The sequence below is a fragment of the Grammomys surdaster genome, unplaced genomic scaffold, assembly GCF_004785775.1.
Source record: "Grammomys surdaster isolate TR1022 unplaced genomic scaffold, NIH_TR_1.0 213, whole genome shotgun sequence".
NCBI classification, from domain to species: Eukaryota; Metazoa; Chordata; class Mammalia; order Rodentia; family Muridae; genus Grammomys; species Grammomys surdaster.
Genome location: NW_021604658.1, coordinates 268951 through 291505, shown reverse-complemented (window position 1 = coordinate 291505; position 22555 = coordinate 268951). Strand labels below are relative to the sequence as shown.

The window sequence follows — 22555 nt, the reverse complement described above, 5'->3', positions numbered from 1 at the left end:
AAGGAAGGAAGGAAGGAAGGAAGGAAGGAAGGAAGGAAGGAAGGAAGGAAGAAAGAAAGAAATGTATGTGAACCGAGTGCCTCCCTTGGGTCAGGCACTGTGCAGATTACTTTAATCTGCCATCCTGTTTAATACAACGAGTCTTTCAGTGGTTGCTCTTGTGTTGCAGTGGGAAACAGAGGCTCAAGGACACTGAGATTCTTATCTAAGGGTGCACACTGCTAGAATTGTGGAAATTGGTATTGCAAAAGCCCTATCTGACAGGGAAGCTAAGCACCGCAGCTCTGCCATGGGATGCCAACTGTGCCGCTCAGTGGCATCTTCAATTAACTGACCACCGAAAGCTTCTCTGTTCAGAGCCCCTCACTACGGGCTAGCCAGGTCCCAGGACACTGTGTGCACTTTCAGGTCCCACTTAGGATCGTCACTAAGTTATGGAGCCTCAGCTTGGATGCTTCCCTATAACTCATCCTACACCTCGAAGACACCAAGCTTTGAATCCACTAGGGGAGCTCTGAAAGCACAAGGCTAAAGGCAGGAGGTGCTGAGCAGAGGAGAGGGATCCCAGCGGGGGCTTATTGTACAGAGGACAAAGCACAGGCTTGGCTCATGGACCAGACACAGTTTGACAGAGTTCTGTTGAACTCTCCACCGCGGCAACTGTGTCCTCTGAGCTATTTCTGCCAAGGTAGACAACAACAGTCATCGCTTTCGAGATAAATCGGGTAGAGAGTCCAGCATACAATGAGTAAACGGGTTTCCTTCCTTCCTTCTCCCAGATGGCTCGGACACCACTCCCTGCTGCTTTGCCTACCTCTCCCTCGCGCTGCCTCGTGCCCACGTCAAGGAATATTTTTACACCAGCAGCAAGTGCTCCAACCTTGCAGTCGTGTGAGTCTCGGCCCCATGGGTTCCTCTTTGGAGTACAGAAGCCATCCCACCACCACCACCTCCGCCATGATCCTTCTCTGGGGGTGCCCCCCTCTCACTCCCACTCACCCTCTAGGCTCCTCTAATAGCTATGGCTCCTCATTTCCAGCTCAGAGTCTCCAACTGTAACATTAAAGACTAGACATGGGGAGCCTTAGAGAGGTGGTTCTCAACCTGTGGGTCGGGACCCCTGTTGCAACTCCCTACCTCCAAAAAATATTTACATCACAATTCATAACAGTAACAACAGTACAATCATGAAATAGTAATAAAAAATAATTTTATGGTGGAGGGGTCACCACAACATGAGAAATTGTATTAAAGGCTCGCAGCTTTAGGAAGGTTGAGAACCACGACCTTAAAGGATCCTGCCTATAGTGACAGACACAGTTCCTAGGGCACCAACCTTTGCTGGTGCAGCTTTTATTTAAGCACGGGCTGGAACATGCACTCCATTAGTCCTCTCCAGTTAAGGAAGAGTCCAAAGCTTCCACACTTCACACCCAATCCAGCTCAGCTAATCCTCTGAGGAACTAGAGAGGACGGGTCAAAGGTTAGGGTCGTAATTTCAATCAAGTAAATAAAATCTAAAAACCTATCTATTTAAGAAGTCATGATGAGACTTAGCTTTAAGTGTGCATATGGGTAGATTTGGGGAAATGTAATAGTCCCTACCATGCAGAGCGTGCTTACTGGCATGGTGTGTCTATGCGCACTGTCTCTAAATTGTGCATTGCCCTGGCCAGTATGCGCAAGTCTCTCCACAGAATGAAATAGATTCAGAGGCATTGGCTGCCGTACTCAAAGCTACACAGTGAGTGAGGGATTCGGTCTGTCTCTGGGGTCCTTCTTCCTGTTATCAAACAAAGTCATTAGCGGCAAAAGGCTTACAAAGCTTAAGATGATAACGATCCACCGAATGAAAACAGAGCGTTGGAGAGATGGCTGAGTTGATAAGACCGTTGGTTGCTCTTGCAGAGGATCCAGGTTCAGTTCCCAGCATCCTCTTGGTGGCTCGCAGTTATCTGTAACTCCAGTTCCAGGGGATCCAACACCCTCTTCTGACCTCCTCAGGCACACATGTGGTGCACAGATGCGTGCAGATGAGTGTTCCTATACATAAATATAAAAAAGAAAAGGAAGAAATCACGACGTTTCCAGTAAAAGGTTAAAGAGTTTTAATCCAAAGACTTTTTGTAACCCTGGTAAAGATAGACTTCAATCCTAGTGAATCACTGAAAACATAATATTACTATTTAGTATTAAGAAATTTAGCTCTAAAGTAAGACTTTTTAAAAAATCCTTCCTTGAGCACCTATTATGAGCCAGCAGAGATGAATAAAACTGTCGTCCTTTGCTATGGAGAGATCACCCAGTAAGAGAGATAGGTTGGACACAGAATGACTACAGCACCCTATAATATCTTACAAGAGGAGAGGAGGGGTATGTCTAGCTTCAGGAGGGAGGCAGGTGACTCAGAGGTGGTTACTGTAAAAAGATACTGTTTGTGAAGAGATTAGAAGTAGAGAAGTGTGTGTGACAGGGGTGTATCTGAGAACACACTCATGGGCTTCTACTTTGGTTTGTAGGGACATGTGTAGAAAAGCAGAGGGCACCTTGAGTGTCAGGAAACTGAAACAAAACATAGAGCTGGCGAGAGTAAAATGACCAGGTACAGCCAAGGAAGGGGTCTGGAGAAGAGGCAGTTGAAGTCACCCACATGTGTAGTATTGTCAGGACAGTGGTACCTGGAGGCAAGAAGAAACAAGAGTCAGGAGCTTTGGAGGATGAATTAGCCAGCGTAACAGACTTGTGGTCAGGAGCAAGGACAGGAAGAGATAGAGACGATGCTGAGGTCTCCATTCAGGGATGGAGAGGTGTGCAGGTCTGGAGGGCAAACTGTAAAAAAAAGGAAGGAACTAAGCAAAGACAATCCCTGGAGATGCCAGAGAGCGCAAGCAAAGGGCTGAGGACAGCGTCCAGGAACTGTCAATAAGAAGAGTCTGGGCCACATTGTCTTGGTCATCCTTGGCTACACAGCTGGTCTGCTGTGTTAGAATCCTAGTTATGTTGTTTGGTAAACTGGGGCCCCTCAGCCCCTCTGAGGTAGTTCCAGAAGAGGATAATTAAGGCATTTCTTTCACTAGGTCACAGAAAAAATAATAAGCACTTAGACCATCCCCTGGCATATAATGGGTATAAAGAAGTATCAACCTACTATTGTCATTTTCTAAGAGTGTGTATTTGTACATGTATGTGCGCATGAATGCATACATGTGGTAAGAATGAATGAATGCGATTTATTCATTCACTTATTCACCCAATATTCACCAAGAATCAACTCTAACCAGGCCTGGGGCCAGAGACTGGAAAAAGGAGAAGGTAAAGGGGGCAGTGTCTTTGAGAACACTTGCTCTTAAGAGACAGGTGGAAGGGGAAGTCAGATGAACAGAGGGCCCCAAAAATGGAGGGAGGAAGGAAGACTTAGCAAAGGAGATTTGTTCTTTGATATCACATACTATATACAGGAGAAGGAAATGGAGGCCTGAGCAATCTTGATAGCTGGAACTGGTACTCTAGCCTTTTGACTCCCTAGCTACATGCTTAGAGTGCCAACAGCAGCGACTAGGCAGTCTTAGAGTTCCCTCTTAATTTCCTCAACTTAACTGATTTAAGTAAATCAATATTCAATTTCTTTAAATTTGTCACTCAGCAAAAGGCCTGGAGCAGGGAAAAGGGCCAAGAAAAGGCCAGTGCTTGGCCTGTTCCAAACTTGTGTGTATTTGTAGGGAATTAACATAAATGGAACTCTGCCTGTAGCCCAGTGCCTTTAATTCCAAAGGAGAAGAAATATCCTCTGAAAGGAAGAAAACAGTATGGAGTTACAAAAATGCCCTACCCAACTTGCATAACCTTTATGCTTGTTAATAGCCCCCTGTGCTTTCCAGTCCCCATACACCAGATGCTACCTCGGTGCTTACCTTCTTCTCTCCTGCAGCTTTGTGACTCGGAGGAACCGTCAAGTGTGTGCCAACCCAGAGAAGAAGTGGGTTCAAGAATACATCAACTACCTGGAGATGAACTAGAGCAGAGGGTTTCTTGATCCTGATCCTGTATCACTTACCTGTCCTTGCTTGCTCTAGTCTTAACCAGCTTGGGGATGCCACTCAGCAACCCCCTACTCCCACTCATTCCTGGGAGGACATAGATGCTATCATACCATAGAGATTATAACAGTGTCCTCTCCTAAAGCTTGGGAGGTGTACTGAGGCCCTGCCATGGCAACAGAAACTCTCAAGACCTTGAACTTCAGGATCTTCAACTGGCGATTATTTGGGGACCAGAAAAGAAGCCTGTGTATCTCTCAAGCAAAGAAGGAAAATGAGTATCTCAACTCCTCACAGGCTCTGCACAGCAAACCCAAGAAATTTCTTATCTCCAGCATTTCATTAAAATTTCTGATACAAAGACAAAGCTGGCTCCTAGTTTTACTTCTTTCTAAGAATCCTTCCCCACAATTATTAAGCATGTAGATATCTAGGCACATATCTGGTATCAACACCAGATTTAGGAGGTATGGCCTGTGTAGTTAGCATAGACAGGAAAAGCTGGCAAAGTAACCAGTGATTTATCCACTAGGGTTGAAGTCTAAGCACCATGATGTAAGTCTACCTGTAAGTCTCCAAGGATTTATCTGGATCCCTGCTGTGACACCTCCTTGCTTCCTCGGGCTTTAACTGATCCTTCTACCTTAGCATGTCCTATACCTTATCTCCAGTGGGTTTCTCTAACACTATCATTGCCCACAGAACAGGACTTAAGGACAATTTCAGAAGCCTATAACTGTACCAACTGTACCAGCACCTTGGGGTAGTCCACCTTTCTCCCCTGCAGGTGAACATCATCAATACCAGTCATGGCTGTAGGTACTATTAGTTGAATGCAGTGTGCCAAGCACTGGCTCAGTGTGTGTGTGTGTGTGTGTGTGTGTGTGTGTGTGTGTGTGTGTGAGAGAGAGAGAGAGAGAGAGAGAGAGAGAGAGAGAGAGAGAGAGAGAGAGAGCATCCACCTGCCTCTGCCTCTTGAGTGCTGGGATTAAAGGTGTGCACTACCACAACTGCCGTTTTTAGTCTGGCTTTGTTTTCTGTGAGGGTGAAAGGAGGGAACTTCCTATGTAGTCCTAAGTTGCCTGGAACTCCCTATGTAGACTAGGGTGGCCTGGACCTTATGATAACCCCCTCCATCTTCAGTGCTGCGCCTACACGGCTGGTCTACCATGCCCAGCCATTTGTTTTGTTTAGTGACGTAGGATCTCAATACATAGCCCAGAGTGGCCTTGAACTTTCAGGATGGGATGACCAGTGTATGCTACATCACCTGGCTAAACAACACTATCTTTTTTTATCCTTAAAGGCATTGGAATTGTTCAGATTATATATATATTGGTTTTTTGAGACAGGGTTTCTCTGTGTAGCCCTGGCTGTCCTGGAACTCACTCTGTAGACCAGGCTGGCCTCGAACTCAGAAATCCACCTGCCTCTGCCTCCCAAGTGCTGGGATTAAAGGGGTGCACCACCACCGCCCGGCTAGATTATATTTTTGTAGAGTACTTATCATTTAGGTTTGCTTATTTCCTTACAATTGGGCTCAGATTAAGTCATTCTGGTAGGAATTCCACTTGAGAACGTCACCTGTCTCTGTGCAGCACATAAAGCACTCATGTCACTTTATTTATATTAAGTCTGATTAAATGACAATCAAGCCAGTGATCCATATGTTTTAGGTTTTTTCTTTAGGTTTCTTTCTTCTTTTTTTTTAATTTTGTAACTATATTTATGTACAGAAAACTTAGTGTACATTTAACCCAGTTTAGTGGCGAGTTCTTTAGCCTTTGTCTTTTCCAGCTTGGCAATTCGGGCCACAGACTTAGGACCCAGGATGTTACCTCCCCAGTGGTGGCGGATCTCGTCATATCTGTCCTTATAATCGGTCCTAATAGCTTCTACCAGCTTAGCCAGAGCACCCTTGTCTTTCGAGTTAACCGGTGTGAAGGCAACAGTGGTGCACGTCTTCCTGTGGACCAGGCGCCCCAGCCTGGCCTTTCCCTTGATGATACAGTAGGACACCCCCATCTTTCCATACAGGGCGGGCAGGAACACCACCAGCTCAATGGGGGTCTACATCATGGGCAGTCACCACCAGCTGAGCCTTCTTGTTCTCCACCAAGGTGGTGACTGTATTGACTCCTGCTCGGAGGACAGGTGGTCTCTTAGTTGGGATGTCCCCTTTGCCAGCAGCTCTCTTCTCAGCATAGGCCAGTAGCCATTGCTTCTTCTCTTGCTTTGTCTCTGGCCTGTAGCTGTAGGCAAGCTTAAGCAGCTGAGTAGCTGTTTGCCTGTCCAGGGCCTGGGTGAACTGGTTAATGGCAGGAGGTACTTTGAGCCACTTACAGAGGATGGCTCTTTGCTGCTGCAGCCTGATGTAGCAGGGCCATTTGACGAAGTGTGTTAGATCTCTTTTGGGCTGGATGTCCTGCCCAATGCCAAAGTTCTTGGGCCTTTTCTCAAACAAAGGATTGACCACCTTTTTGACCTCCTGTTAACCTTGGCCTTCTTTCCTTTGGGCATCTTGCTCGGCTGGAGGAAAGAGACTCTTTATTCTTCTTTATGTGTATTAATGTTTTGCAAGCTTATATATATGTGCACCATATGTGTTCCTGCTGCATTCCTTGTAACTGAGGTAATAGTTGTCAGCCACCATGCAGGTGCTGGGAACAGAGCTCAGGTCTTCTGCAAGAGCGACAAGTGCTCTTAACCAGTAAGCCAAATCTCTAGCCCCAATGATTCATATTTTCTTCATATGTAGTGTTATGGTTAACCTTCAGTTATCAAGACAGACTGGATCTAGAATGAACTAAGCCACTGGCCATACCTGGGAGAGATTTTTTTTAAAGATGAATTTAAAAATCATATATTTATTTATTTTCTTTGTATGAATGTTTATTTACATGCATGTGTAGCACATGTGTTCTCGGTGCACACAGGTCAAATGAGGGCATTAGATCCCCTGGAACTGAAGTTACAAACTATTGTGAATTGCCAAGTAGGTGCTGGGAACCAAAGCCAGGTCTTCCCTGGTGATCTTAACTGCTGAGCTACCTCTCCAGTCCCTTGATAAGCTTATTAGGAGGAGGAAGATCTGTCTACAATGTGAGCAACACCATCTCAGGGACCAGGCTCTGGGCCAAACGGGGAGAATGTGTTCTATGTTCTCACTGTGACTGGCCAGGCTGCTGTGACTTCTCTGCCACAGTGGATTGTAACCTGAACTATGAAATAAAATAACACTTTCATCCTCAAGTTGCCTTTGTGAGAGCATTTTAATCACAGCAACAGAAAAGAAAACAAGACACGTAGTAAGCTTCTTACTGTGTACTGACCTATATGTCAGTACCATGCCAGGCACTGGGGTGGAGTAGGAGAGAGATTACATCACTGAGTCAGGTGGGAAGGGGAGCTTGGGAAAGAAAAGCCTTCAGAAATGACATAACATTTGAAACGAGTGACAATTTGACAGGCAGGAAGGAAACGAAAAGGGTACAAGGTAGATGGAACAGCATATGCAAATGGAAGAAATCTGAACGGCAGCTCCTTGCCACACAGCCTCCTGACAAAGAGGAAGGATGTGCATATAAAAGAGGCTTTCCTGTTCCTGTCATTTTCCTGATGACCAATTCTGTGAACAACTCCTGTACTTAACATGGGTTGACTTGAACTTGATGGTTCACAAACACTTTGTACCTCAGCAAAGCTACTGGAGTTGAGCAGACATGACTTCACCACTATTCTGCTGAGGGAAATGAAGTTCAGTGAACAGCTGGCCAGGAAGCCAACAGTGGCCAGCAGTGGGACTCAACAATGGAAGTGGGTGTTCTGTTCACCATGGCAACCTGGTTGCTCAGCACTTAAGTGTCTCTCTGGTCTCACTTATACCAAAGAAAGGGCCTCCTCAAGCCCCTCTTTGCTTCACATCCCTGAATTTTTTGGCTGTCCTACACCAAAGAGGATGGGCCATGAAGAACAGGCTGATTTCTCTCAAATCCCCAGACCAATGTTCAACTGGCCATGGCTGGATTATCGAAACCGGAACAAAAGTGAGGATGGGGTGGAAAGGAATGGAGCAAAGGGTGGGGGCCTGATAAATTAAAGCTAACTAACCAGACCCAATCTCAGACACGGTCCTGGGTTTAGCAAATCCATCGGAAAGGCCAGGGCAGGCCTTTGGACAGTTGATGTCTCTCCCCAGTCCTCACAATAAGTCTCTATTTCCAAAGGAGGACTTACTAGATTTTCTCAAGTTGGAATACATGTGTCCCCCAGCTTCTCCCATACCTGTGTCTTGCCCTCTAAACCAACCTCACACCTCACTGCATAAGCTTCCCTAAGCCCACTGCTCTTATCCCTGACTTAACTGATTAACACCCGCCCCAGCCCCTAAATGAGACAGGGTTTCTCTGTATAAGCCCAGCTGTCCTAGAACTTACTCTGTAAACCAGGCTGGCCTTGAACTTAGATATCAGCCTGCCTCTGCCTCCCTGCTGGAATTAAGGTTGTGCACCACCACTACCCTGCTAACTCTTGCTTATATGCAAGACTTGGTGTGTAGCATATCCTCTAGGACATAAATATCTGCTTCCCAGCCCTGAAGGTACCTCTCAGCTATACTGCTTGTGTGTATTTCCACATTCGTTCCCTTTGTAAATCACGGCAGACCAGAACTTGTCTCAAATGCTAAACTAATAGTTCTCAAAACGTCCCAGAGTGATCAGACCCTAGAGAATCAGATGCTAGGGGACTGAATCCTAGAAATCTGGATTTTTAACAAGCTCTCCCAGTGAGCTTAATGCACACTCACATTTGAGAAAATGAGAGAGACCAACAATTGTTACCCTTAACTGAATACTGGAATCTCCAAAATGCCTACGCTCTATCACCACAAATCTGACTCAATTAGTCTGATACAGGGCCTAGCCATGTTCAAATATCATTCCAGTAGTTCTGATATGCAACCAGGGTTAAGAACACTACTAGTCCTGTGTTCCTTAAACTTGAACTACATGGGAGGCACCTGGGGATCTGGTTGACATGATGTTCCTGACAGCATTTCTGAGAGGCTCCCAGGCACAGTACCAGAAAGCCTGCCTGCTATTGAAGTGCCTGGGTGATGCCTCATTTACCACCCTAGTTCCTGAGGAAATACCTGGTGCTAGTGTTTACTAGCTGTAGAACAAATAAATGCCTCAGCAAGGTGTTGGAACTCAGACTTTTAACTATTGTCTTACTGGTACCACACACATATCTTTGCTTCTCTTGCCAGAATTCAGAAAAGCCATGGCTCCTGTTCACCTGCCCTTGTCCTGTTACAAGGTAAGTGATTTTTGTTACTCTAGGAGCTGTGTCAAAGTAGGAAGATCACCAAACTCTGTCCCAATTCAAGCTAGCTCACAGAACCCTGACATTCACCTGTGGGTCTGCCATTAATGCTGTGTGATCTCAGACAAGTTACTTTCCTTCTCTGAGAGAGCCTCCAGAGTCTCCTCATCATAGGGCAACACTGCCTACCCCCTTGTGTAGAGTTTCTAATGAAACAAAATCTGTAAGGCCTGGACTATGCAGAGTGTCTGCTAAAGGAGTCGTTTTTGTTAAAGAAGCAATCCTTACTTAGGGTTGCCAGATAAAACACAGACTGACCAATTAAATTTAAATATCCCATAAATAGTACATGTGATTTTTAAAAGATATAAAGTCTTAAATATTTTATTCATTCCTGAAACTCAAATTTAAGCTGACATCTTTTGGAGTTTCTTATTACAGTGCTTTGCTAACTCTAGAAACCCTACTTCTATGAGTCAGCATTGCATGACTGAAGTCCTGATAGTCAGTGGGAATCCTGTAAGATTTTACCATTCTCTGAGTTGGGAGCTACCGGCAATAAACCCATTGTTCCCTAAAAACAGATGTGTTGTAAAGATAGAAAGCTTTCAGAGATGGCTGGATCCAGGCCAGATCCACAGAAAACCACTGCCCACATGAAGCCCTCAGCTACAGTCAGAACTGTACCAAGCTGTAAAAGGCTGGGATCTGGCATGCACAAGACCCTGTGTGTAGTCTTAGCAGCACATACACTGAAGTAGTCACACAGCTAAGAGAGCATCTGAAGGAAGCCTGTTTTCTCAGGTAGCCTCTGAAGTTCGTGGAGGCAGAGAACTAGGCAACATACCGTAGGTGCTACTGTCTGAATAAGTAGTAGCCTCTTTTCCTTCACTTTACATCTCCCCCTGGCCTTCTCCCTGCCCATTTGACTTTTCAAAGGCTTTGAGATTCTCAAGTAACCAAACTCTGAATTCAGATCAATTTACAGATCTCAAAATCTTGAGTGTTTTTGAGCTTCACAACTGCTTTGGGAGAGGAACAGAATAAGGATTAATTAGACCCATTTTACAGAGGAAGATTGAGGCATTGGTAGAGAGAAGTAACTGTTTCAAGTCATAGAATGAAAGAGGTGGTAGCTGTGTTTCCAGCCCAGATGAGAGTTGCTCTCATGTTTGCTTTCCCTATCTTCACTACCCCTTCTCTGGTCCGAGCACTGCAGCAATGGCCTATGGGAGCCCTCTGACTGTTCTGCCATTTGCTCTCCCCACCAGGTACCAAAGGAAGCATTTCCCCCAAGTCCTGAGTGCTGGAGGGTGCATCCAAGCAGGCCCAATGCAACACCTTGCCTCCACTTAGAGAAAAAGCCCGATCTCTTCACGCACTGGCGCACCCTCAATGACCAACGCAAGGAACGGGAGTCAAAAAAGATGTTTTGGAAAAGAAGAAACCTCCCAAGGTGTGCTTTGCCCATCTCTGTATTCTTCACACCTTCCTCCCTCCTCCAGGAAAAGGGAAAGAATCAGGATGGGTTGGACCGGGAGTGGGGCAAGTCAGGTGCTAGAGAGGCCCCTGTGGTTCTAGACAGGCAACCCCATCAAGTAGGTACCACGGCCTCCTCTTTGGGTATCAGTCTTTCTCTGGTCTCATTGCTGAGGCTCTGCAGCAGAGGTAGGGTTGTAACCTGAGGAGGGGAGGAAGGGGACTATGGCTGTCTGTGCAATTTCTCACACAGGTACTTCAAAGACAGTGCCCAACTACCAAACCTCCATGTCTCTATCAGCAAGTTGACTTTAAAACCCAAGGTGGGACCAGGGTTGTTTGATCCCACCAATGACCCCCTGAAGTGGCAAAGATTAAAGGTCAGGATCATGGTGGGATGAGGAATATGGACACTCCCTTCCTAAGAATACTTTACCTTGGACTTGCTACCTTGGGTTCAGACTACTTACCCTTCAGCCCTGGGTCCTTCCCTGAAAAACGGAAGGAAGGGAAATTGGGGATTGGTTGACTGACTCTATGGTTACTGGAGGTCTATGGGTTTTTTTCTTCCATTCAACTGGCCCACCTTGGAAGAGCAGGAACTCATGAACAGCTTGAACTCTCCACAAGAGGATGAGCAGTGCTACGCAGCCTACGTAAGGAGCATGGGCATAGGGGGTAAATTGGAGGGCAACTTCCGGGGTGGTACTGAGATGGAAAAGGGAAGCAAGCTAGAGGTGACTGGTAGGGGGCAGGGACACCCCAAGTATAAAGTCTAGCTGTGGACAGAACACGGTAACTCCTGAGCTGGTGTCCAATGTCTCTTTCCTCTTCTCCATCCCTCTTCCTGCAGGCTTTAGGGTACTTGGGCATCAGTCACAAGTTTGTCATGGAAGCACTGTGGCAGGTGGTGAGTCTGGGGTCTGCATGGAGTTCAGGGAACGAGAAAAGAGGGTCTGAGGTCTTGAAAGGATATGCGCATGGGCACAAGACAAGGCCTTCCAGAGTACCAGGAAAGGTCAGGTCCACTGTTGTGTGGTAAAGTCCTCACCTCATACCCTTGGCCTCTTTAGACAGCTATTTGAGAGTGTGAATCTGAAGATCCTTTCGTCTGTGAAAACACTTTGAACTGAAAAGCCAGAAAAGAACTGGAGTTGCAGCCAGGCTTGGTGGCTCATGCCTGCAAGCCCAGCACTCAAGAGATAGAGGCAGGAAGATTACAAGTTCCATGCAAGCCTGGGCTACATAAGTTCAAGACCAATCTTGGCTGCATAGCAAGACCCTATCTTGAAACACTAAGGACTGAGGATATAGTGCAGGGGTAAAGCACTGGATAGCATATACTGGGCCTTTGGGTTCTATCACCACAAACAGAAACACATGCCACCCTGGAACTGAGCTCTTTCTGATTTAAGTAAAGCATTGTTCCAGGCTTACATATGTTAATCTAAGTGTCCCTGCTATGGTTGATGTTGGTCTTTTTTCCTTCTTTCCTTCCTTTCTTCCTTCCTTCCTTCCTTCCTTCCTTCCTTCCTTCCTTCCCTCCCTCCCTCTCTATCTGTCCGTCTTTCTTTCCTTCTTTTTTTCTTGTGTGTGTATTTATGTGTTTATGTTGTTGTTGTTTTGAGACAGATTTTTACTGTGTGGCCCAGGTTTTAAATTCATAGGCAATCCTTCTGCCTCCTGACCCCTAGTGTTGGAATTATAGGCATGAGTCACCATATCCAGAGCCTGAGCCTAATCATTTTTCTCTATAGTTGTACTTACAATTGTACAGAATTCTCAGAGAAGTTAATGGTATCTTACTCTGAGAATCCAAGTGCTGGCCTAAGGTCAGGTGACTACAGTACTACACAGAGATGTGCATGTGCACAGAGGCCTGACTCACTGGCTTGGTGTTGTTCCCACTACACCGTCCTGCCTGCATACTCCGTGTGACATAAACAAGTCACATTCTAGCTCTCAGATTTCTATTTTGTAGAAGTTACACTAAAACAATCCTTAAAGTTTTGACAATCTATCACTTTATGGTATGTTTTCACTATTTCCTTCTTAAATCAGGCTCAAACTGGTTCAGCAAAAGTGAAGAACGAGGTCTATAAAACCCTGGCCATCCTAGGTATGTTCTCACCCTCTGTAGGAAGTTGGGGAGGTACAAAAGTAAAGTCACTTTGTTCTATAGGTATGAGTGGAAGGAAAGGGGGTATGACCCCACTCCAACCTAGCATGCTACAGGGTCTGGGAACTACCCTAGGCACTGTTGGGCAGAGAGAAGGTAGGATGAAAAGAAGAAATAGAGTGGAGGGAGGGACAAGGAAGGCTCTAGAAGTTGCATTCATGCTTAGCCAGCTCTCTGATCTAGTGGGAGGACGGGCAACCCCTTGAAGCCAGCATTTGGGCCTCCTTTTGTAAGAGTAAAGTGGTGTTTAATAGGTCTTTACGGAGAGGAAGAGTCCTTGAGGCCCTGCCCTGACTCGAACGCCCTCCTTGTCCAGGTTGCTTGGATAAGTCTGTGATCAAGGCTCTCATCAAACAGTTGAAGGAACAAAAGGAAAGTCAAAGGTTGGAGACCCTGGTGGGGCTACGAGTAGCGCTGAACTCCTGGGCTGCTATGCCTAAAAGCAAGGTGATTGGGAGCAGAATCCATAATTGGGGCAAAGAAGGTCAAGGTCACTGGTAATTCTGGTTGGGAGTTGAGTGTGAAAGAAGGTTGCCTAACTCTCAGATTTAATAGAAGATACTGTCCTGTCCTTGTGGAGTTCCCTCTAAAGTTGAATGAAAGTATAGGGTGATGTATTCAGTTAGTCAAGCTCTGTAAAGCCGAAATAATTAATGAGATTCAATAAGAAACCAGAATGCCTGTGCTCTTTCCGTGGGAGTCAACGTTTGCTATCATCACCTCTAAAACAGATCACTGAAGCAAAATGTCTGTCACAAAGGAACAGAGACTAAAAGTCCCCTGATGCAGCTTTCACTTATGCCCCCCTTTAGAGCCCTGGTTCTTTAATTCCAACAGTACTTAGGGTAAAATAGAATCAGTTACTCATCCATCTATTCAGCAAATACGTATTAAACAGTTATCACGTACCAGGCACTGTTGGTCCCTTGGGATATATCAATAAACCAGGCAAACTGCCTTTGTCGGGGGTGGGAGGACTCACAAAACAATTTAATTACAAAAGTATGTAGAATATTACAGGTCACAAATGTGGGGGGAGGAAGGAGCACCAAGATCGCTGAGTAGGGAGGACGGGTTGTAATTTAAACACGGTAGACAGGGAAGGTCCAGAGTGAACAATGTATTTGGACAGAGACATGTAGATATGAGTGCTCTAGACAGAAAGACTGGTGGTCACAAAGGCAGAAACATGGCTGGCACGGTGAAAGATCAGCAAGAAAAGACACTGTTGTTAAAGTGGAACAGAGTAAGACAAGCAACAGGAAATGAAAGTCCAGTCAAAGACACTAATAGACGAGCTCATATGAGGCTTGGTGGGCTTCTTAGGTACTTGGGCTCTTAATTCTATGTAAGGAACTTCAAGAGTTCTTAAACAAATTGTAATTTTCGTTTCAAAAAGTTCTCTCTAAAGACATACGACTTAGGAGAGAGTAGGTGACAGCAGAAAGTAAGGGGGGGATCGTGTGACAGCATCAGGCTAGCTTTAGAGAAAAGGGTCGAAAGCAATATTCTAGAAAACATGCCTAAGCCAGGGATGACAGCACCACCCTGAAATCCCAGCTCTTGGGAGACTGAGGCAAGACGATCCTGAGTTTGGGATCACCTATAAAATGAGATCCTAGCCAAAAAAAAAAAAAAAAATTAAAAGGTGAAGAAAGCTAGCTGAAGACATAGTTACTCATTTCACCTGTTTCCCTCTAAGAGGCCCGAAGTCGGAAGTGAAGAAAAGCTGGTGCTTTTGCTGCAGAATCTGATAGACAAGCCACTGAATGAAGAATCCTTAGAGGCATCTTTGTGCTTGGGTTTCCTGAGGCCCAGCAACAGCATGGTCCAACAGTTCTTGCTACAATGTTTATGTCAAGGGTCCATGTCCCAGAGGATGAAGGTATGAGAGGCAGAGCCGGGATCTATGGGACGTACTTGGCAAACAGTGGTCAGTGTTGACTTGGGTTAAAGTATGCTTCTACCATCACATCCCAAAGAAAACAAGCTTCAGTTGTGCATAGCAGAGTTCTCTGTGTGTTTATGAATACGTAAACATACAACTGAGGGGATATGGACAAATACATGTGCACATGTACATATCTCTGGTATGAGTGTTCATTTATGTATGCACGCATCCACTTGTGCTCTCATTCAAAAGGTCAAGAGGGCAGAGAGAAGAACCCTGTTCCTCAGTGAGTTCTAGGCCTAGCCCTAAAGTCTGCTTGGCTATCTACACCCCTCTGGGTACACCAATATACCATGCTCCTCCTTACCCTTCACAGGCACTTAGGATGCTGGTCAAGATTATGAATGTTCACTCAGCTCCTGTCACCAGGGCCATTCTGGAACAGCTACACTCTAATGTCATTGACGTAAGCTCTAGGCTACCTACCTTAGCACTAGAAGAGGAGGGAAAAATGCACTGTCTTTCACACCTTTCTGTCCCTTCCCTTAGGATCGCTTTGAAGCCACCCAGATGCTCAAGACCATTGGGCTGGAAAAGATCCAGGAACAGGGGCTGGAAGAACTCACATTTGACCTGCTCAAGAAGAAAATGCACAGTGAACCCTTTCAAGTAAAATCCTAGCTCCCAGCCCCAAATCTTTCTCTTTATTCTCTTGAGATGGGGATTCCCAACAAACCCCACACCCTAGTATGACACTGGTTGTACCCTATCCCTCTCACATGGGCCATGTTTTTAATCTACCTGTCTTTGATTAAGCAGTTCCTAAGCACAAAAACGCCACCAAAACTGCTCCCTGCTACTCACTTTTCCCCTTCCTTCCTATCAAAATGCTATTGCTAGTCCAAGCCCAGTGTAGTAGTACATGCTTGTAATCCCAGCACTTGCAAGGCAGAATCAGATGATCAGGAATTCAAAGCCAGTCTCAGCTACACAAGTCTGAGGAACCTGTGGGCAGGGATGGTCCAAACAGCATGTCCTATGGGAAGCTTTCCCAAATGACCAGACTCAATCCTGCCTTTCTCCACATCCCACGACACTGAACTTGACAGAACTGCAGCCTTTCCACGTTGTTCTAACATGTAGGTTGTCTCTTCTTCATAACACTTCTCAGAGGTTTTCAGTGCCTTCGGGATGGCTTTTTGTATCCCATCTCAAGCCCTGTTTACCTCTTCAGTTTTTTTCCCTCCAGCACTAAGGACTAGCCCAGGCTCTTGTGGGGAGTAGGCAAGTGCTCTGCCACTGAACTCTACATGTCCAGGCTTTGGTTCCTTAAAGACTCAATGTAGTCCAGCTGGCCCCAAACTCACAATCCTCCTCTCTCTGTCTCCCAAGAGCCGAGATTTCAGGTGTGCACCACCCTGCCCAGAACCTGTCCAGCTTTACTTCCCATAGCTATCCCAGCTGCAGTTAGGGTGGCCATATTCTGATATACTCACACAATTACTGAGTACATTTTGAAAAGCCTCAGTCTGAATACCTCAGTAAATGAACTGTTCCCCTCATCCTTCCTCATCCTTCAACTATAAGCTGAGCCATCACTCCCTCCAGGAAAACAACCCAGAACCCAAGACTGAATAAGGAAAGCCTGTGCACCCCTCCCAGCACTCTAATTGCCTTTGTTCGAACAGTCCAACTATTGAGCTTCTCCAGGCAGGTAACAAGACCCGAGTGTTTATTAAGGGCATATGGAGTACTACCATGGTGCACCCTGCATTCCCTCTCTCTGTGGTTGCACTCTGCAGGTAATAAGGCAAGCTGTGTCGGAAACAGTGGATGTGCTCAAGATGAAGTCTTTAATAATGAAACTAATGGAGGAGTAAGTTGAACTAGACAGGGCTAGGAGGCAAGAGGGGAGGTTGGCTGAGAACCTTGTCTGTACTTTAGGGCAGGTCATTCTGACTCTGGACTTTTGTTTACCTGTTGTTGTTGTTTAAACCACTCAGGGTTGCTATAAAACTTCACTACAATCCCAAAGGGACTTTCAGAAGGCATCAAGTTCTAGTGATAATCAAACCTTGATCCATCATTTCAGTGTTTCATGGCAAACTATAGCATCTGTCGCTGCCAGCTTCTTCTCTGATTTGAGAAACCAGAGAGGGAAATGAAATTAGCAGCACTAATCGTCAGGCTGGACTCACCCTGGGCTGAGATGTAACCAGCCTCCCTCCCACTGAATAACATATTCCCTTCCACACAGGCAACTGATGAGCCCATATGTCAATGACCGCCAGGAAGCAATCATCTCTTTGGTAAGCTGGGCTGTTTTTCTGACTCAGTTCTTTGAGATGTTTGATGATGGTGGGCAAGTAAATGATGGAGCAGTTACTGGGGATAAGAAAGAACTGTAGTTTGGGAAGGTGACTTCCTTTAGAATTCTAGTCCTCTTGAAGGTCCAGACCTTGGGATAAGTAGAATATATGATAGATGGATATGAAAGATGCTATTAGATATTACAGAAAAGGTCTCCACTCTAATATTGTGAACTAGATCCTCAAATGCCAAGGAAAGAACCCACATCTTTCTCTAGGTCACAGGGTCATCTCAAAGGAAAGGGAGAATGGAAAAGAGGCTGGGGCTCTTATCTTCCTGGGGCTGGCTACTTAGGCAGAGTTACTCATTCTCTATCCAGGGTGCCCTGGGGATCCGAAATGAGCAAGTGTTCCATTTGCTGCTGGACATGCTAGATGCAGAAGAGACCAAGAATGTGAAGAAGAGCGTAAGACATTCTTGTCCTGTAGTCCTCCTCCACCCCTCCCCTCTCTCTGCTCCATATCCCTCCCATTCATTTATTTGTTCAGAGTCAACAATGGGGAATTGGGGCAAAAGTCCTCAGACACTGTCCCTTGGCTTGATTCCCTGGAGCCACAGTAACCATTCAGAACTTCCCCTTTCCCAGCTACTTCCTTTCCCAGACTGAGCAAAAAATGAGCCAGCCCCATGATCTTTGCTTTTATGCAGATACAGGAAACACTACTTGTTTGGGCCTCAAGAAATCCATGGATCCAAAACAAGCTGACCAATAAGGTTTTCTTTGTGTATGACGTACCAAAGACTGTGAAGACAGAGCCTACAAGGTTCCGGAAGACACCAGAAAGCCCAGATGACTTGTGTATCACAGACTTTCGACAGGCTAAGCTGAGTCCTTTGTTTATAGCAAAGGCCTACAACAAGCTAGGGGAAAAGCTAGAGGCACCTGCTTTTTCATTCTATTTCTCCAAACCGAAAAAGCAAAGGCCACAGGCCACAGGACCTTGGGAACCAAAAATCAGGGAACAACTCCGGAACTTGGTGTTGCCTCAAAATAGGTTTGTTTTTTGGCTCTAATTCCAACTCTTTCTTTCAGGATGTTTTCCTGAGAAGATAACTCGTTTTTCTCTTTTATGAATGAATACTTGTTTGTTATTTTACCTAGTTTCCGAATCACCGCTGCTGTTCACTCCTCTGAGGCTGCTCTGGAACAGACTCCTTCCCATGGTTGGGTGCTTTTTCTATGCAGTTATATTTCCTTTCATCAGAGCAAAGCAGGAAGGGCAGAGCCAAAGATTCTCTCTCTGTGACTAGCTTTCCACCTGTTCTAGCTTCATTCTGCTGCTGTGACAAATACCGTTACCAGAAACAACTTAGGAGAAGAAAGGACTTATTTGACTTTTACTTCCAGATCACAGTCGCATACTAAGGGAAGTCAAAGCATAAATTTGAAGGCAGGAGTTTGAAGGCATGAACTTTGTAGGAACACTACTTGCTGGTTTATGCTTAGCTAGCTTTCTTATATATCCATGGGATACCACCCACAGTAGATTGGGCCCTACTATATCAATTTGGAATCCAAACAATCTCCCACAGACATACCCACAGGCCAATCAGAGCTAGACAATGCTTTAATTAAAGCTTTCTCTTCCCAGGAGACTCTAAATTGTATCAAGTTGACAGTAAACCAACCAACCAACCAACCAACCAACCAACCAAATAAATAATAGGACACGTCCCTAAATCAAGTCCCTTGTTAGTGCCCAGAATCTAGGAACAAAACTATAGAGGCCTGGCCCTCTGTCAAAAGAAAAGACTGGGAAGTTTGCTTCTTAGATAATTTCCTTACTTTGTCCCCTACCTCATTCATCTCTCTAAATTGTTGATAATTTTAATTTTAAAACTCCATTTATTTATTCATTTGTTTGAGTATACATGTCTATGCATATGACTCCATACCCCGCAGCACAACTTGGAAAAGTCAGTTCTCTCCATATACTATGTGTCTCAGTCATCTAACTCAGGTTATCAGGCTTGGAAAAGAGTAAGCCTGTATCTACTGAATATTCTTGCTGGACTTTTTAAAAGATCTTTTTTGAGACAGTGTCTAGCTATGTATCCCAGATTTGCGTGGATACTAAGCTTTAGTCAGAGCCAATCAAACTTTGTGCTGCCTAATACATCATCCATTCATTTGGAAAGACTCCATTAACATTGTAAAATTGTCTTCGTTTTTCTCTTATTTCTATTGACATCTGAATTTCCTTGTCAACAAAACCTACTAACCAATCTCAGCAAGCTACAAAAGGCTGCCAGGTGTTGTGGTGCATATCCATAATTCCAGCATGTGGGAAGCTAGCAAAAAAAAACCAGTAGGCTGGAGAGATGGCTCAGAGGTTAAGAGCACTGACTGCTCTCCCAGAGGACCTGAGTTCAATCCCCAGTAACCACATGGTGGCTCACAACCATCTCCTGGTGTATCTGAAGACACTACAGTGTACTCATATTAAATAAATAAATAAATAAATAAATAAATAAATAAATAAAATAAGTTTGAGTCAGCCTGGGTTACATAGTGAGGTGGGTTTTTTGGTTTTTCAAAATTTAACCAGACACAGGTCCTCTGCAAGAGCAACAAGGCTCTCACCTATGAGCCATCTCTATAACTCAGTGAATTTAATGCTAGCCTGAGCTATACACAACAAAGGGGGGAAAACAGGCAAGAAAGGAAGGGAGGAAGAGAAGAGGGGAAGGGGAAGAAGGAAATTAAGCCTAAGGGTAGTGTAACTGGTTGGGGTGTGGGACCTTTGGAGAAACATTGATTTTCAAAAGTGATACTGGTGACAATAGAAAGAATAAATGATTTAACATCTTAAGAGTTTTGAAAATGGCTAAATTAAGGCAAATTTCATATACACATAGATGAAGAAGTAGGGCTTGTAGATACCCTTTATTTGCTATTAGAGAGAACAACAGAGATCTCATTTCAAAGATTTCTTACAGAGGGGTGTGTTACATTTTGAATGGTGCCCTAAAACCAGTTCTATTAGATCTTGATGGTTGAGTGGACATCTTGAGACTCTTTTAAGAGGTAAGGTGAAGGCTCTGACACACTGGTGATAGATCAGATGGTAGGTGCAGTATGAAGCCAGCCACTTATGCTCAGTGCTGTCAAGTCTTCTGCTGAGGACTGATGCAATTAGAATTGAGATGCTGCCAATGCAGTGACTGGTTATCTGGTTAAGTAATAAGGCATGTCTCTGAAGACACCGTAAGTATGGACCAAAAGGGGATGGAGATCTGGGCAGGGTTTTACACAAGTTGAAAGCTTAAACAATATAGTTAAAAACACCAAGTTTGCGCCTGTAGGCTATTGAAACCCAGGGAAATATGAATGGCATTGCTCGTTCTTCCAAAACTGCAAGAACGGTCAAGGTAAGAACATCTCTCCTGTCTTTGAACATCCTGCTACACTGTCAGGGGAGGTCCTAAGAAGTGCTGCTTATATTCTAGAAGAGGAAACTACGCTCTCTATAATTACCGTTCTTTAGTTTGCAGTCAGAATTCAATTCTCTATCAAAACTTTTTACTAAGTCAGTAATTCCCAACAAGGAGCAGTTCTCCCCTAAAGGAATCTGGCAGTTTGTCAGGGCTTGGTGTGCAGAAGGGCTATTATTAGCTTCCAGTGAGCAGGTATCAGGGATGCATCGGACAACCTCCAGTTTACTAAAAAAAAAAAAAAAAAAAAAAAAAGATATCCACCCAGGACATTGTAGCACACACCTTTACACCCTACACTCCGGAGGCAGAGGCAGGAGGATCTCTTAAGTTTTTAGGACAATCTACATAGCAAGTTCCAGACCATTAAAGCTACGTACTTAAACTGTCTCAGAACAAAAGGAACAAGGCCCAACATAGTGTTGGGAGGTATGCCCATAAACTCAGCGCTTCCAAGGCTGATGAAGGAGAGGCGTTCCAGGCTAATGTGGGCTATATAACAAGACCCTGTCTAAACAATGCGGGTGGGAAGAATATATAACCCAAAATGTTCAAAATGTTACATTTATTTTTCACTTTTTGTGTGTGTAAGTGAACACCAATGTGTATGGATATCTGTAGAGACCAGAAAATCTAATCAGACCACTTGAAGCTGGAGTTAAGAGTTGGCTGTAAACCACCTGGATGTGGGTACTAGAAATTGAACTTGGTTCTCTGGGAAAGCTGAACTATCTTTCCAGCCCCTAAGAGTATCAGCTTTGGAGAGGATCTTAATATTGTATGTAGGCCAGGCTGACTCAGCTTGTGATCATCCTGCCTCAGCCTCCTAAATGCTTGGATTAGATGTTACCACATGTAACAACTTTACTACCTCAGACAAAAGGCATGTTCTTTCCCATAGATAGGTACTAGCTCACAATGTTTGTACTGTATAAGTGGGAGTACTGGTATAGGCTATGAAGCTAAAAAGGAGACCACAAGAGGGAGTCTTTCAGTCTTTTTTCCTTTCTTCCTTTGAGTCTCATTGGCCACATGATATTCCCCAATTTCACGATCTTCTATTCATCTTATAAACGTGTCTGAGTTGTCTTAAACTCCTCTCTTCCCTAGTTACATCGGGTGCTTTTAAAATGCCCAGGCTTCATTCAGATTTTGAGTAGAACCTAGGACATTTCTATTTTCAAAACTTTTTACATATAGCTAACCATTGCTTAATAGTTGCATCGATTCTCAACTCCCATTAACTGATTGATAATTTGTAAATATGCTAATGATGTTATCACAGGTTTAATAGCCAGGAAAAACAAGAATGAAAATGGTAGACAAATAATCTTATGCAGTATTGAAAAAGGAGTAGACCATATGAGTATCTGAGAATACTACACAGAGATGTACGATGACACTGAAGCAGAAGCCTATTTGGTATGACCGAGAATTATGGGGCCAGAGGCTGAGACATTCAGCATTATATCTTTACATCATTTAGCTATATAGGGAAACCTGTGAACAGGCTACTGCAACTGTCCTAATAAAGAGACAAATGTAGCTTGTTATCCACTGTCAAGAGTATAGATGGTTTGGGGTGTATTTTGAAGGTAGAATCAAAAAGGCCTGCATATGTACAAAATATAAGCTGGAAATCAAGAAATCAGTTTTGACCTGATCTAGCCTGGGTGGGTTGGTAAAGACTTCAGGTTAGGAAGACAAAGAAGAAACTAATGTGAGAGATCAAATGTTCTATTAAGTACATGTTAAGTTTTATGCACCTATTTTCCATCTAAGTGGAAAGGTTAAAGACTTAGGAGGAGGGTATATTGAAGGGCATCAGCCAGGACTGGA

The 22555-nt window shown here is 44.6% G+C and overlaps 2 protein-coding genes across 2 annotated transcripts in view; both read left to right on the top strand.

Annotated features, from left to right (window-relative positions):
- The window catches only part of Ccl5 (C-C motif chemokine ligand 5), a 5116-nt gene extending 712 nt beyond the window's left edge, over window positions 1-4404 (top strand). The window contains exons 2-3 of the mRNA XM_028772425.1: window positions 780-891; window positions 3929-4404. Of these exons, the coding sequence (XP_028628258.1) occupies window positions 780-891; window positions 3929-4016 (200 nt within the window). The 3' untranslated portion in view covers window positions 4017-4404. The remainder of the gene's footprint in view (window positions 1-779; window positions 892-3928) is intronic.
- A 3591-nt stretch (window positions 4405-7995) lies between these two features.
- On the top strand, window positions 7996-18370 carry Heatr9 (HEAT repeat containing 9). Its single transcript, XM_028772488.1, has 15 exons — window positions 7996-8083; window positions 9307-9356; window positions 10634-10818; window positions 11095-11221; window positions 11441-11497; window positions 11695-11751; window positions 12903-12960; window positions 13337-13467; window positions 14723-14905; window positions 15288-15377; window positions 15461-15580; window positions 16714-16787; window positions 17169-17220; window positions 17601-17687; window positions 17930-18370. The coding sequence occupies exons 1-15, from the start codon at window positions 7996-7998 to the stop codon at window positions 18293-18295; spliced, it is 1725 nt and encodes a 574-aa protein (XP_028628321.1). The 3' UTR covers window positions 18296-18370.
- The last annotated feature ends 4185 nt before the right edge of the window (window positions 18371-22555 follow it).